At 37.3% G+C, this 14,953-nt stretch overlaps 1 protein-coding gene across 13 annotated transcripts in view; it reads right to left on the reverse strand.

The window, feature by feature from the left end:
• Positions 1 to 14,953, reverse strand: part of FRYL (FRY like transcription coactivator) — a 240,210-nt gene that overhangs the window by 90,814 nt on the left and 134,443 nt on the right. For 9 of the 13 annotated variants that reach the window (XR_006785141.1, XM_045833907.1, XM_045833905.1 and 6 more), the window contains 9 exons: positions 14,712 to 14,880; positions 14,328 to 14,420; positions 11,009 to 11,107; positions 9,635 to 9,736; positions 6,713 to 6,757; positions 5,084 to 5,187; positions 4,773 to 4,881; positions 2,929 to 3,015; positions 236 to 407 (listed from right to left, as the gene is read on the reverse strand). Coding sequence is in view for 12 of the 13 variants with exons in the window: in XM_045833907.1 (XP_045689863.1) it covers positions 236 to 407; positions 2,929 to 3,015; positions 4,773 to 4,881; positions 5,084 to 5,187; positions 6,713 to 6,757; positions 9,635 to 9,736; positions 11,009 to 11,107; positions 14,328 to 14,420; positions 14,712 to 14,880 (980 nt within the window). In the remaining variant the exon portion in view is untranslated. The remainder of the gene's footprint in view (positions 1 to 235; positions 408 to 2,928; positions 3,016 to 4,772; positions 4,882 to 5,083; positions 5,188 to 6,712; positions 6,758 to 9,634; positions 9,737 to 11,008; positions 11,108 to 14,327; positions 14,421 to 14,711; positions 14,881 to 14,953) is intronic. The other 4 variants (XM_045833908.1, XM_045833903.1, XM_045833902.1 and 1 more) reach the window with 1 other exon arrangement.

Consider the following 14,953-nt stretch of genomic DNA (forward strand, 5'->3'; position numbering starts at 1 on the left):
CATTGTGTAGGAAAATGAAAATTAACCCAAAGACTTAATCTGACATTTAGATATTATAAAAAATGTATTCATTTTTTATCACACTGTATACTGGAATAACTGTAATAGGCAAATACACACACACACAAACATATTTACATATACACATAACATATATAGAGAGATTTAATTTAGACTTTTACAAAACATTAAACTGTATCAAAAAAACACGTTATTTATTCCAGTTACCACTAACCTATGACTTTTGCTTCTTCATCGGTCAAGGTTTTATTAAGAAAAATTTTCTTCACACGAAGAGTGTTTCCTGAAGGAAGAATCACTCCTGTCGTTGGCATTGGAGGCTCACCATCTTTCTGCTGCAAACTGTCCGCTATTACAAGGAAGACTCGGAGGCCTATGTTCATTCTCTTCAGAGAAAAAAGTTTCAAAATAATGAAGTCAGAGTTTCAGCAAAATTTTTTTTTCATGTTAAAAACACGTCATCAAGTAACACTAGGGAATAGGAAGGAGGAGGGAGGACAGAAGAAAAACTAACCTTTCTGCTCACCATTTTTTAACCAGTCCAGGCAGTGAAGTTTGCTTTAATTTCAAATTCCCAAATGCATACCCACTCCCTTCGGAGGTCGACTGGCTGTCCTATTCTCTGTAAAGCTATTCCAACCTCTTCCTCCTCTCCTCAACTCTCCAACTCTCTTCCCTCCCCTCTCCAAGGAGAAGAGTTGTATCCTACTCAACAGAAAGAGAACACCAACTTTCTTCAAACTCTCACTACAATGCACACCAGCGCACTAATATCTGCACCTCTTCTTCCTCTCCTGTGAGAGTCAAGGGGGTGCTGGTCTTTCTAGTTGTTAGAATTCCATCTGATCTTACATTTGGGGGAAATTATACCATTATCCTCTTCCTTGCATCTTCAACATTTTCCTTTCAACTACATATACCTCATTTCTGTTAACTATACGCAATTATCTTAATAAGCCCTTCCCACAATACTGCCGTGAAACGACTCTCCCTCATTAGGGACCACACTGCTCCAAACAGTGGGCACTTTTCCTGCATCCTGTGTGGCTTTCAACAGCCTGGGACACAGTCAAGTATTCATTCTTTCCTGAAAGAACTTCTTTCGTTTGCTGCATCTGTGCCACTGCTGGCTGTGTCACCGCTACCTGCACTCCGGGTCTGGCCTCCTTTATCTGACACTGAATATCAGACTGCTTCTCGACAAGTTCCTGGGGTGCCTTTTCCTATCATTACATCCTCTCTCCAGAGCAACTGCATGCACTTCCATGACTTCAATGACCCCTCATACCAGACCACTGACTAATTTTAAGCCTGATTTTCCCTCAGATCCATTTTATATCCTTACTTGGGTGTGGGAAAGATGTCTCAGATTTGATGTGTTCAAACCAAATGCACTTCCCTCCCAACCTCGCTCCCTTCTCAATGTTTCTTCTCTCAGTAAAGGATATTCCCTCCAGCTGCACCACGCTGTCTCAGCCCAAGCTGCTGCTATCTCTGATCTACACCAGTGGCCTCTAAAGCAGGTAGTGCATCCCAGTGGGTGTGCAAGACAGTTCATTGGAACATGGGGAGAAAAATAAAACCTCTGTTAATATACCTTTTGTTACCTAAAGAACATTAAGCTTGTAAGCTTTACTTGTCTTGATAATATGACAGTACCGGTGCCCTCCCTTGGTCTACACATCAGATGGCCACGCCCCACAGTTAGGGAAGACAGACATCCTGAAGAATGGGGGAAGTCCACAATGCACCACTGTGAGGGCTGCACAAAGCTGCCCTCACTTACTCCTTCTTTCAGATTCTCGCTATGTGCATGTGTTTGATTAAATGAATCGATGGATACTTTTATCTGTCTTTAACTAAACTAGCTCTCATAAGCTTAAAAAGAGCCCTGAACAGAAAATACAGATTGAAGATAATGCCTAATTAAGCCTAAATGAATAAAAACAACAAAACAACACAATTGACTTTTTCTATTCTTAGTGTGAGAGTTTCAGTGAGGAGAAAACTACTTTAGAAGTAAACATGCTCAATGGAGAAAATACTTTTGAAAATGGATGTTTAAGAAAATGTCTTTCATTGCTGAAAACCACATGAAGTATATATAAAACACTCATGTACACTCCCTTTAAAAAATCTGAAAATAAATACTACCCTATCTTAAAAATCCTATAACTGAGAAGCTTCAGTAACTTTCTGTCCTGTTTGTTAACCACATAAATGTGCCTCTCAGGGTCTGACTGTGGGGAGGACCAGCACCGCTATGTTGAAGGACACAGGAGGAAAGACAGCACCTACAGTCTTCATACATTCTCAACTGCTACTGGATTCTGATGAGCAATGCGTCTGTAAAATATTTTAAAACAATCTGAAAACTGAATGTCTACAGAGTGAATTAGAATTTACTGGTGAAAAACAGAGCCACAGAAGCAGAAGATAACATTGTTTTTGTCTTCTTAAAAATCATTATTGTACCCTCCATCTGGGCAAATGATTTTTGTCTGTTTTGTCTCTTATACCTAAAATAGTACCTGACCTGTTTTACATGCTCAGTAATTATTGAATGAATAGTATTTATTAATGAAAGCTAATGTTTATATTATTTATATTATTTCTATGAGACACTGGAACTCGCATAACAGCTTCTAGAAGCCAGCTGAGCGGGCTCACCTGAAAAACTTCCTTTCTTGATTGTTCCCACCATGCTTAGAACTACTCTTATACCATCAGAAAGGTTACATAACTTGTCTCAGAACACACTTGTAGTAAGAAGTAGAACGTCTAACTAAAGGTTTGAACCTAAGAGTTATGATTCCAGAACTGGTGCTAAAAACAACAACAACAACAACAACAAACCAAAAAACCCCAAGTTTAGGGCAGTATATCACTACATAGTTTTCATTTTACCTCTGGATTAATGGTGAAAGTTTTAGCAGATTTTCCAACACTGAGAAGATCAAATATTATTTCTTTCATTGCAAAATCCAAACGTTCCTAGAAAAAAAAAAAAACCACAATGAATCCTTCTAATTTGCTACTACAAGTTAGGTGTCATGCTAAGAATTATACATATAATGGCAACAACACAGGTCTGCGCCCATAAGAAATTCATAAATGTAGTTGTATACAGAAAAATACACATAAATTATAGTTATGACAGATGTTATTATAGTTATTCAGATGTTATGAATAAGATTATAACCTCTGAAATTAATATAATAATGAATGTCAACTATAACTGAAAAAATTTTTAAATAATAAAAAAATGATTATAAGCATTTTACTATTATCAAATTATTTAATACCCAAACCAATGGAAAGGTTTTAAGTATTCATTCACCACAGTCACTCAGAATCTCAGTGCAGGAAGTCTCAGAATGGCGGTGGGAGACAGTCCCAGGGCAGCAGGTATGCAGCCAGCCTAGACAGCAGTGAGGCTAGACTGGGAAGAATGGGCTCCAGGAAGGAAATCTCAAGAAAAAAATTAACTAGTAAGATTAACTGATGTTTCAGAGTTTTATAGTTATGGTTGAGTGTTGGTGTGAAGTGTTTAATCCAAGGGAGTGGGTACGCCCCTGGTGGGGGCAGGCGGGGGAGGAGTACAGAGCTACACCCTAATCTAATGGCAACAGTTTCCTGAATACTAGACCTAAAGCACAATTTGTTTTCATTCATCTTACGGACAGATTGATACTTACCTAATTATCACTAGTTCTGTGCTCCAGTAAACAGGAGTATATTCATTTTATTTAAATATTCCTTACTTACTCACTTACTTATGGGCCATTTAAACTGTCATGTTTTCAGTTGAAAGAGAGCGCAATGAACATACTGAAATCAAACATCTTCCTAAGCTGAGGAGGTAAGCCCACCTATGCTTCTGCATGGCTGATGACCCAAAAGGGGGAATGTGATTAAAACCTTCAATCCGCTCACTCAGCAACTATTCAATCCCCTTCTAATAAACCTCCCTTAATGCAGCGTCTAGAAAGCTAAAATGGTATTTCCCAGGATGCCTCATAACAATAGGCTTTAGAATGTGATTCAGATCCAGCCCAGTGGTACACTCTTGTGAGTCTTTGGGAATTGGTACCATGAGAAGGAGGGCAGGGGAGAAGAAATCTATTCACTGGTGAGGATCACAGCAGCAGCGCGGGTCCAAAGCACTGGTGGTAACTCCCTAATCTGGCAACTCTTTGGTTGTGGTGGAGGCAGCAGCTTCCTTGATAGCCCAATTCTATAGTTTCCTCTTAATCGTTCAGCCTATTAATGTTTCTGTGGGTTAGTGGTATTCCTTAAAAAATCCCTTTGAGTTCAATCATCTACAGCGGATTCCAGTATCTATACCTAAGAACCTAGGAAATATAGATTATGAAAACAATTTTCAAAAATCTTTCAAGATACTCAGGAGGTAGTTAGTAATTGTACCAACAGTAGGGTTATGAGACAGCTTCCTGACTCTTCATGAACTAAAAGTGCTTCTTCTACCTGAGGGCCTCCTTTCCTTCTCCAAGTGTACAGATCAATGATTTAAATTGATGTCGTCACACACATACACACTTACAAAACTCATCAGTGTCTTTCATTTTCCACTTTTTAAAGCATACATTTATTATTTCCACCACTGAATAGTAATAAATGTTTTGTTATCATGCTTTCAGATGTGTAACACAATTTCAGACTCCAAGTTCCTAAAACACATCACCCCTATAACCAACACGGACACGTGCATCATGAGGTGAAACACTCACCTGAGCAATGAACTGGATGATCTTCACAAATATATTGAGAGGCGTATCGCGGGGAACCACACTACGTGAACCTTTTGGGAAAAGTGCTGACACTATGCTCATGAGACGGCTATGGGAAAAAGAAGTTAGTCATGATGAGATCATTAAATTAACAGAACATAAGCAAACTAGTTAGTTTCCTATTCTTCATAATACGTTGGGAGAATTCATATTCCTCTACAAGGTATATGTAATGTTGCCTAAAATTCCATCAGCGTGGTAGTTTTTACCACTATTTTATTTTAAGTACACTTTGAAACAAAGGCACTCACCTTTGAGTTACAGTGTTGCTTTCACATTTTATTCTAATTACATAAACCCACAACAATCTGTACAAAGATTCCAGTGCAACTCGAGACATTTTAGGATCTTTATTCTGTTTAGAACAAAAGAGAATTAAAATAAGTTTATTTATTAAAGTACTTGCAATCATTTCAGAACAAATACATTCTTTGTCCAGAACAACTAAAAGTCCTTATCCCTCTTTTTTTCTTCCATCTTAAACAGTTTTAAATACGTAAGTATGTACATCTGTATATGGTAAGTATTGAATATATGTTTGGTAGATGGCAAGTACAGATAGTTCAAAAATAATAATAAATATGGAAATCCTGGGCCATTCCTTATACTCTTAAAACAAAATAGTAAAGTATTAGAATCATACTAATACTTCTAAGAACTTCAAAATTATACGCACACATCAAATTACTTGACGATAAATGGTTCACACAATACTGACAAAATGATGGAAGAATTAATAATCTTGGCAATAATTCATTGCAACCCATATACCATTAAGATCTAGAATACCAAATACTGTTACAGACATTTGCATTTATGAAATAATACAAAATACTGAGTGATTAGCCTTGCAAGAGAAAATATGGACCAGTGGGCTAAGAGCATGGGCTATGGAATTAGGAACGACTGGCCAACCCCCATCCTTGGATACTGTTACATCACTTGCTGCCACAATCCCACAACTTCCTCATCTCTAAAGTGAAAGTAATATGGTACCTACCGCACAGATTTAGGAAATTACATGAAAAGCACTTGAAATACTGCCTAGTACGTATTAAATGCTCAGTAAGTGTTAAGCATTATACCTTCAACTTTTTACTTAGAAGCAGAACATTACTTAAATTATTATTATTTAGAATCAGAAAAGTATTCCATTTCAATCACAATTTGATTGACAAACCTTTTCTTCATATTAGCTATTATAAAAAATTCTCAAATGACCAGTGATATGATGAGATTTAATTGTGAATATCGAAAGTGAAGCTAATCAACTTTATTAGGAGAAACTCTTTATGTTGGTTGTAAGATGCACTGATTGCTATAAATGAGCATTAATTTCATTTGCTTCCAAAGATTTCTCATTGTTAAAAATTATTTTATATATAGCAACAGACAAAAGGAAATTTTTAAATCTTATTGTTAATTTAGCATTCTCTTTTGTTTTCTTAAGATATAGAATAATGAACATATAACTACTTATGACTAAAAGCAATGCAAAGAAGGCAACAACTAAAGGTATGTTTATAAAAGATAACCACTAGAAAATATACTTTTGCACATTTATCTATATGAATATTTGATACAATAAAGAATGGAATACCAATTACTCTGCTAATGTAAATTAGACTACTTTAAAATTGAGGATTCTGGTTAACAATCAACGTTCACTATCAAATATTTTAAATTCATCTTTTTGGGGCCACATTAATATTAAACCGGTAGAATGTCCCTGCTGTGTGCTACTCTTCTGTTACAATATGAGAGGCAGGCATGAATAAATACATTAGACATGCAAAGCAATAATGGGTAAAAATAAGTAAATAAATAAATAAGCCACACTCAGAGGAGATAAAGCAATACTTTACATCGACACAACTCACCTGGAGTGTTTCTATTTGTTTTCTGATACTGTTGTTAGATGGCATCTAAATAAAGCAATGTGAGACAGCAAACATAAACATGAGATGCAGCACATGCATGTTAGATGAAAATAAGCACAAAACAAGACAGCTCCTCACCAAGGCCTCTATTGAGAAGAAATTTGAAATTTCCAAGACTGGCCAGAAACATTAAGGAAAAAAATCCTGTAATTTGGGCATCATGGGATACATCTACAATACTCAAACTAAGAGAAAATATTTATAATTTTCACTGTCTAACTTTTCCTCTCCAGAGGAAATGACTTCAAACAAATTTGACTTTTTAGAAGAAGATAAACATAAAACGTAGCACTGTAGAAAAAAAATCTTCAAAATATTTTTGTGTGATATGTACTTTTATTATTCTTCTCTTAATTATTCTCCAGAAATGTTAAAATCATTTTTCACTTAATGACCTCAGTTGAAATGGGAAACTACCAAGTTCAGTTTGGGAACAAAAATAACAAATTTAACATTTTCAGTGAAAAGAAACTAATGCTCTTTCTTCTATTCCTGGGCCTGCAGGACAAAAGCCCATTTTTTTTATGGTTATCAACTTCAAAACTGGTATGATAATTAAAAAAAATTATGCAACATCTTAAAATGCCTTGAAAATGTGTCATATTTATTTTTATGACTCTCAATGATGTCTTTTTAATATCCTAGAATTACAGCCAAAATATTTTCTAAAAATATTCCTTACAACATCATTCTTTACAGTACATTAAACGGTAACATGATAGACCAGAAAGAGCAAAAGTTAAGGAACTGGATGGATCTAGATACAAATCTTAGCTCTGTCAATTCCTGGCTCCCTAAACATGGGTCATTTATTAATTTTCTTTCAGCCTGTCACAGTGAGAATTAAATGAGGTACTATACTTAGAGGATCTAGCATACAGTAAAGATTAGTAAAAATCTATTTTAAGTCATAGGTCTAATAAATGAAAAATTGTTATAGATTTTTTTTTAAATTAAGAGATTAGTTGAATCTCAAAATCAGTTTAGGTAATAAGGCCTTTACCTTGAGCCAGTATTTCCTATCCTTAAAAAACAAATCACACCTGTCATAACAGGTAACTAAACTAATGTAGTTTCCCCCTGAATGCTCAATTCATTACATTGACTATGCAGCCTAGCTACAGAATCTAAAGCCTAATGAGCAGGATCAGTTCATAAAATTTCTGCTGAATAGAGCCTTAATGTAAGTTAAGGGTTAATGGCCAAGACAACTACACTCCAAATATTCATGCTAAGTGGCTCTTATCTCCTTCAGCCTGGCAGATTGACACAGCCATTCATGAAAATGGACAATATGCCAGAAGTATTTATCAGGAGGTAAGGGTTCAAAGAAAACAGAGCATTTTACATGAAAGCCTTAAGACAAAAATAAAAAGTTAAGGTACTGCGAAAGAATTGCAAATATGTTAGGTGGAAACGTAGATATATAAAAAAATTCCAACGAGCAACAGAAAAGTATGAATTGTCATGGAACAAAGCAACCTTCCAAGAACACTTAAGTGTCTTAAAGCATTTTATTGAAAGTATAAAGAATCACATTACCCAGAATATTATCAATTCCCTTAAGTACCTCTATATAAACCATTAAAATAAGGACAGAAAACATTATATAATGTAATTATGTAAACAAAAACTTATTTTCTGGTTGCGCGTCACAAAGAGTTTAATCAGCTTGATTTGGCCGTGGGAATTTCCATAAATGAAGCAAAGAGGGAATATCAATTCTCATCCAAACATCAGTAATAACATCAATGTGGATCCAGGAGGAGAATGGCTAAAAATGTTTTCAAAGACTTATATTTTCTGCATACCTTATGAAAAAATCAAGGCATTTTTGAAAATGGTACATAAAGTCAGTAAAAAGCCACACGGGACAACGCTGCCCAGGGGGCCGTCCCTACAGTGGGAAAAGGAGGGCCAGTCCTATTCCTCACGACGCCACAACGAGCTGCAGGGCTCAAGACAAGTCACTTAATCTGCATGTGCCTTGTCTTTGTCTTTAAAGTATCAGCTTTGCAGTCTTAACCTAAACTTAGAGGAATAACAGGAAATGAAATGTCATGTCTGCCCGTTCATATCACTTGTAAGCAAAGAGTCAAATATATTAATCTGTGTATCAAAACAGTATTCAAATCAAGCATCCACATGACGTGCCGCTAAGGCATCCAGAGTCTCAGGGTCTGTGTCCGTCACTAACAGTTCTCCCCCAACAGAAGAAGGGCAGGTCCCGTGAGATCCTGCCAGCATGGCATCTCGGGCAGATAATGCTCCTTCCACCTCAGTTCTGTTTTCATTACTAAGAGAGACTAGACACTGATGTGCCACACAGTGTTGATTCAAGTCAGAATAATTTCAGGAGATTTTACATCAATGTGGATCCTGTACCACATGTTAATTTGACTGTACATACTTACATTAAATGTACTTTCAGTAATATTTTATTATCAAGCTTCTTTTCATATTATTCCGACTTGAGCTAATGTTACTGAATTTTCTCAAAATAGAGCATAAAATAAGTGTCTGAAGAGTTTTATAAGATTAATACATACTCTACAATTCTAAAGGAATTTGTTAACACATACAGCTAGATCTAAGATAATATAAAAAAAATCAATAATTAAAAATACATAATTTGCACTAAGACAAAGCAAATTTTCAATCAAAAGTTTCTTCATGTCTATACATGATTGATTTTCTATAGAAAAAATGAAGTCTATATACGAAATGGAGTACAGTAAACTATTAATTATTCACATGTACCAATAGTAATGAAAAGTTTTATTATGTAAATTCTATGTATACGCACGAGTGAATATACACTACAGTCAGTATTTACAGGTCACAAATGAGATCGCGTCTTACCTTTAAATGTGACAAACAGTTCTGTAGGAAAATATGCCAGTTATTTAAAAAAAACTGTTTCTGACTGACACACAAAAGGCAGGTAATTAGCGGATACAGAGCCTACGGAAGACAGATAATAGAGCATTAGCACTTTGCATGAAAAAGCATTGGCCTTATAAATTACATTTCATTTATTCTCATAAGCAAGGAAATTAAGAGACTCTTCTATGCAGTTTTCCAATTTACAGTAAAAAATAGGATCTCTTTGAGTCATCTAACAAGGAGTGATGAAGGGCAAGTTTCCCGTGGGAACAGTCTGCTGACCCACCATCTCCCCCAGGCTAGAGCTCACTACTGTTTCCTCCCCGGAGCCGTACTCCCGAGCGCGGGGCTATGACCACGGGCCCTGGGGTCAGAGGGCAGACTGGCATTCCAGTTTCAGCTTTCTACTGCCAGGTGTCTGACCTCAGGGAGGATACATTATGAGCGATAAGCCTCATTTTCCTAAAATGTAAAAAATAATAATCAGCCCTGGCTGGCGTAGCTCAGTGGATTGAGTGCAGGCTGCGAACCAAAGTGTCGCAGGTTCAATTCCCAGTCAAGGTACATGCCTGGGTTGCGGGCCACCCCCAGCAACCACACATTGATGTTTGTTTCTCTCTCTCTCTCTCTCTCTCTCTCTCTCTCTCTCTCTCTCTCTCTCTCTCTCTCTCTCCATCCCTTCCTTCTCTAAAACTAAATAAATAAAAATCTAAATAATCATCATCATCATCATCATCATACATATTCTATAAGGTTGTGAGGGTTAACGTAAGACAAAGGATGCAAAGCACTTAGCTCAATGCCTGGCAATATGAATGTTTTTATTATTATTATAACTATCTTCAGTGGTCAAGTATCTGTCCAATTCACCAAACTTTCCCCAAGTTGCATGAATATTTAAAGAGAAATCTCTCAGTTACAAGAAATGGGTGGGTGGTTATGTGTTTCCGGGGGGAATCTCTGAATTTAAAAAATGTGACTAGACAGACAGTGGTTCCTAAATAAGATGATGCTTCAAGAACACAGTTCATTATAACCTTAAATTTGTGGTTCAATACAAGAGTACATTCAACCTTTCCCATACTGTATGACAGATGCATAATTTAAAGCACCTATCAAGCCAGGTAAATACCTAGAATGGAGTCTGAATAACCTATCAAATACAGGGCTAGTTAAATTAAGAATAGAAAGTTTTTTTAAAAAGGAGAAAATATATATTTGCCCTTACATTATACTTTGGATATTTGACAATTACAATTTTTACAATTCTTTAATCTCTCCACTGAATTCATAAATCAATGACTAAAACTCCTGATTAAATATATAAAGCTTTGAAATGTTTTTCAATACCAATGAATGCTTCTTTCTGGAGCTCAGTTCAAAAGTAGTCTGATAAAGCATCTCCACAAAATTTTTCAAACAGGGAACATTCACTTCGTTTTTAACAGCCTGGGTAAAAAGATGATGCAAAAAGAAAAAAAGTGGTTATAAACGTTAGCTCAAACTACCAGAACTCTCTGTAAGGTTTAAAAGCCGGTTAATAATTCACTGAGGATCTCACTGAAGTACAGTACTACAATGAGCCAACTGGGCAAATGTTAAGTAACTAAGATAAACCTTGAGCTCTGGTCCCCGCCCTGTGGGAACAAGCAGAGAACACAGGGGAATGAACAGGTGGCGTAACAGATGCTGTAGGAGGAAAGTGAAATTCTTTGTGGTCTTGGAGCAGGCAGAAAGGGGCCCCCGTGGAAAAACTTCACAAGACACATGTAAGCTGAGTCCAGTATCTCTTACCTGAAATACTGCAACAGCTTCCCATTTAACCTCGTTGGCCTTATCTCCCCCTACTCTGGCCCCTGCACTGGATCCGGCCACACTGGCTAGCCTCCTTGGTGTTTCTACAGCATATCATGCATGTTCTTGCTTCTGGATGTCTGACCTTGCTCCTTCTACATAAGAAGCGCTTCCCCCAGATAGTAGCATGTCTAACTCCCTCATTCCTTAGCTTTTACTCAATTGTCACCATCTCTTTTAGGCAGTGATCTTTCCTAATCACTCTATTTAAAATTTCAACTCCTTTACCATTGCAGCAATTTTTATCCCCCTGCCCTGCTTCAGTTTTCCATAGTACTTACCACCACCTGCACACTACATATTTCACATACGGGCTTACTGTGTTTTCCTCAAAAGTGAACTACAGGAGGAGGGAGTCTTTCCCCCCTTGACCATTGCATCCCCTGGGCACAGAAGAGCCCCCAGCACAGACAGCACTCAACACATGTAATAAATGAGTAAGCAGAGTCCAACCAGGGAAAGGGGGCAGGGAGGTCACAGACAGGCAAGAATGTTCCAGGCAGAGGCAGACTGTGTTATTCCCCCGCACTGACCCCAAATTCCTCTGTCGAAATCCTGACCCCACATATCTCCTAATATGACCTTATTTCAAAATAGGTCATTGCAGATCAGGGGTGTCAAACTCATTTTCCCAGGGGGCCACATCAGTCTTGAGGTTGCCTTCAATGGGCTGAATGTGATTTCAGCTCCTTAATCAGTTCAATTAGGATGTTATAATTAGTTCAGTTAGGATGAGGTAATATTGGGTCAGTCATGTTAGAATAACCCATGACTAATGTCCTTAAAAAAAGGGGGAAATTTGGACAGAGAATGCACCTGAGGAGAATACCATGTGAACACGAAAGCACAGATTGGGGTGAGACTTCGAGAAGCCAAGGAATGCCAAAGATTGTCAGTAAACCATCAGAAGCTAGGCAAGAGGCATGGAAGAGATTCTCCATGAGACAATAGATTTTTGTTGTTTAAGGTACCTAGTTCATGGTACTGTTAGGGGTGCCCTGGCAAACTAATAAACCACAGAAGCAAACACGGCATCAGAGAAGACATAGGCAGCATAGAAACAAGGGAGCGTTGTCAACAGTCTTGCTTCCTACGACTGGACAAATGGTGAACTCCTTACTATAGGAGAAAATATTCACAGAGCTTATATCTGATAAAATACTTGTATCCCGAAGATATTTTAAGAATATAAAAATACACGTCTCAAAACTCAATCAGAAAACAAATAACCCAATACAAATATGGGGAAAAATATTTCAACAGACATTTTGCCAAAAAAGGATGGCAAATGAGGACATGAAAAGACATTCAAAAGCATCAGTCATTAGAGAAATGCACATTAAAAACCAGAACAAGATACCACAACACACCGATGACAAGGGCTAAAATGAAAAGGACGGGCCAAAGTAGGTGCTGACGAGGAGGTGGGGGAACCAGAGCTCTCACAGACAGCGTTGGGAATGCAAAACGGTACCACCACTTTGGAAAATAGTTTGGCAATTTTTTTAAGAGTTGAACATATAACAACCATTTGGTCCAGCAATTCCAGTCCTTGGTTTTTACCGCTCCGCCACCCCTTCCCCTGAAAAAGCGTATGTCCACCCATAACTTATATAGGAAGGTTCACAGCAGCTTTACTTGTAACAGCTAAAACCGGAAATAAGCCAGAGATCCAAAAACAGGTAAGCATAACCAAACTGCAGTACAGCCACACAACGAAATACTTGTCAATCATGAAAAGGGACTAAGCCACTGATATATTCCATAGCTAGTTGGACTCAAACCAACTATGCAGAAGGGAATAAGTCAGAAAAAGTTTGCACTGTGAGATTCCACCAGCATAAAATTCTAGGCAACCCAGAACCAGTGTAGAGGAACTGCAAGATCGACGGCTGCTGGAGAACAGGGCGGGGTGAGTGAGAGTGTGGGTTAGAGGGGCACCAGGGAACTTCAGAGTGTGACAGGTGTGCACATTATCATGAGTGTGGCGATGGTCCATAGGCATGTGCATGTGTCAAACTGTACACTTTAAATGTGGGTAGTTCATCGTATATCAATTTTACTTTCACAAATTGTAAAACTAAGAATAATATATCATATATATGAATCATTTACACTGCAATGTGCAGTATACTGAAAATGAGTAGCATCATCACATACCACACAGAAAAACTAGTGTGCTTGGGGCGGGGGGGGAGGGTCAAACTAGTGTGGGTGGGGAGGGAATTGAAACCAAGAAATAAAAAAATCTATAATAGCTGCTATAAATTTCCTTACTATAGATATTTCATTACTAGTAATTGCAAAGTTAGTTTTGAATAACATACTCATCACACCATAAAAAGATACTACCATCGTATTTTCTAAATAGTTCAGAGGACACACTTTGACAGGTATGATGTCACAGCAACTACAGAATAGAACATGCAAAATTGAGACAGTCCTGTAAATTCCAGGATGCTCGTCACATTACTTTTAAATTCTTCAGTGGCTCCTGAAGTGGCTGTCACTTTGTTAAGGAGAGAACAGCCATGATTCAGCGCAGCGGGTTACATTATTGAGCCACGTCAGGCACCATCACGCTGGTTGCAAACACTCTGCGCTCCTGTCTCAGAACCTTGTTCTTTTGTTAACAGACCGATGCACGCACTTCTGCTGTGTGTCTAACACTCATTTCCCCTATACCCACATTACATTCAAAGTTTCCGCTTAATTGTCTGTTAGATTGATTACCAGAAAGCACGAATATTTTATGTAGCAACTTCCTTAGTAAAAAGGTACATTTAAAACAATATAAAAATACAAACATACTTACAGCAGCTACAGGGATAAGAATCTCCACAAATAAACCGGCAAGTGCATGTTTTATATCTTTATCTTTTACTTCTAAGAAATACTGAGCACATTCCTTGGGGCAGGGAGAGAGAATACATTAGATTAACAACAACAACAAAAGGAATATTAAATAATTTTTCATATACAATAATTCTATAAACACTCTGCAATTTTACCAAAAAGCTATGATGAAACATACTTAAATTAAAAAAGAAAGTTAATTTACACTTGTGACAACTTTAGAACTGGAATAAATAATTAATAACTGTCATTAATTCATGTATGTTTTATTTCTTTTTAAAAGTCATGATGAGCAAGAAAGCTACTGTTTGGCTAACTCGCTGCAACTGAGAAGGCACATCACCTGCATAAACTGAAACGATGCTTCAAAATCTTCTACAGGGTACATTTTCACGCGGAAGAATTTCATTCCCATTATTAGGCTGATGACACTTTGTACCACATGTGGACTTTGTTCCTTAAGTCGCAGTTCTTTTAACTCTGTCATAAACTTCTTCCTCACAGCCTGAAACCTTTAACACACACAGGTACATAATTTCACATGAGTTAAGAACACGAATTTCCTAGATGTTATTTAAAGTTGAA

This window comes from Phyllostomus hastatus, unplaced genomic scaffold, assembly GCF_019186645.2.
Source record: "Phyllostomus hastatus isolate PE091 unplaced genomic scaffold, TTU_PhHast_1.1 phas_contig_196, whole genome shotgun sequence".
In the NCBI taxonomy this organism is placed as follows: domain Eukaryota; kingdom Metazoa; phylum Chordata; class Mammalia; order Chiroptera; family Phyllostomidae; genus Phyllostomus; species Phyllostomus hastatus.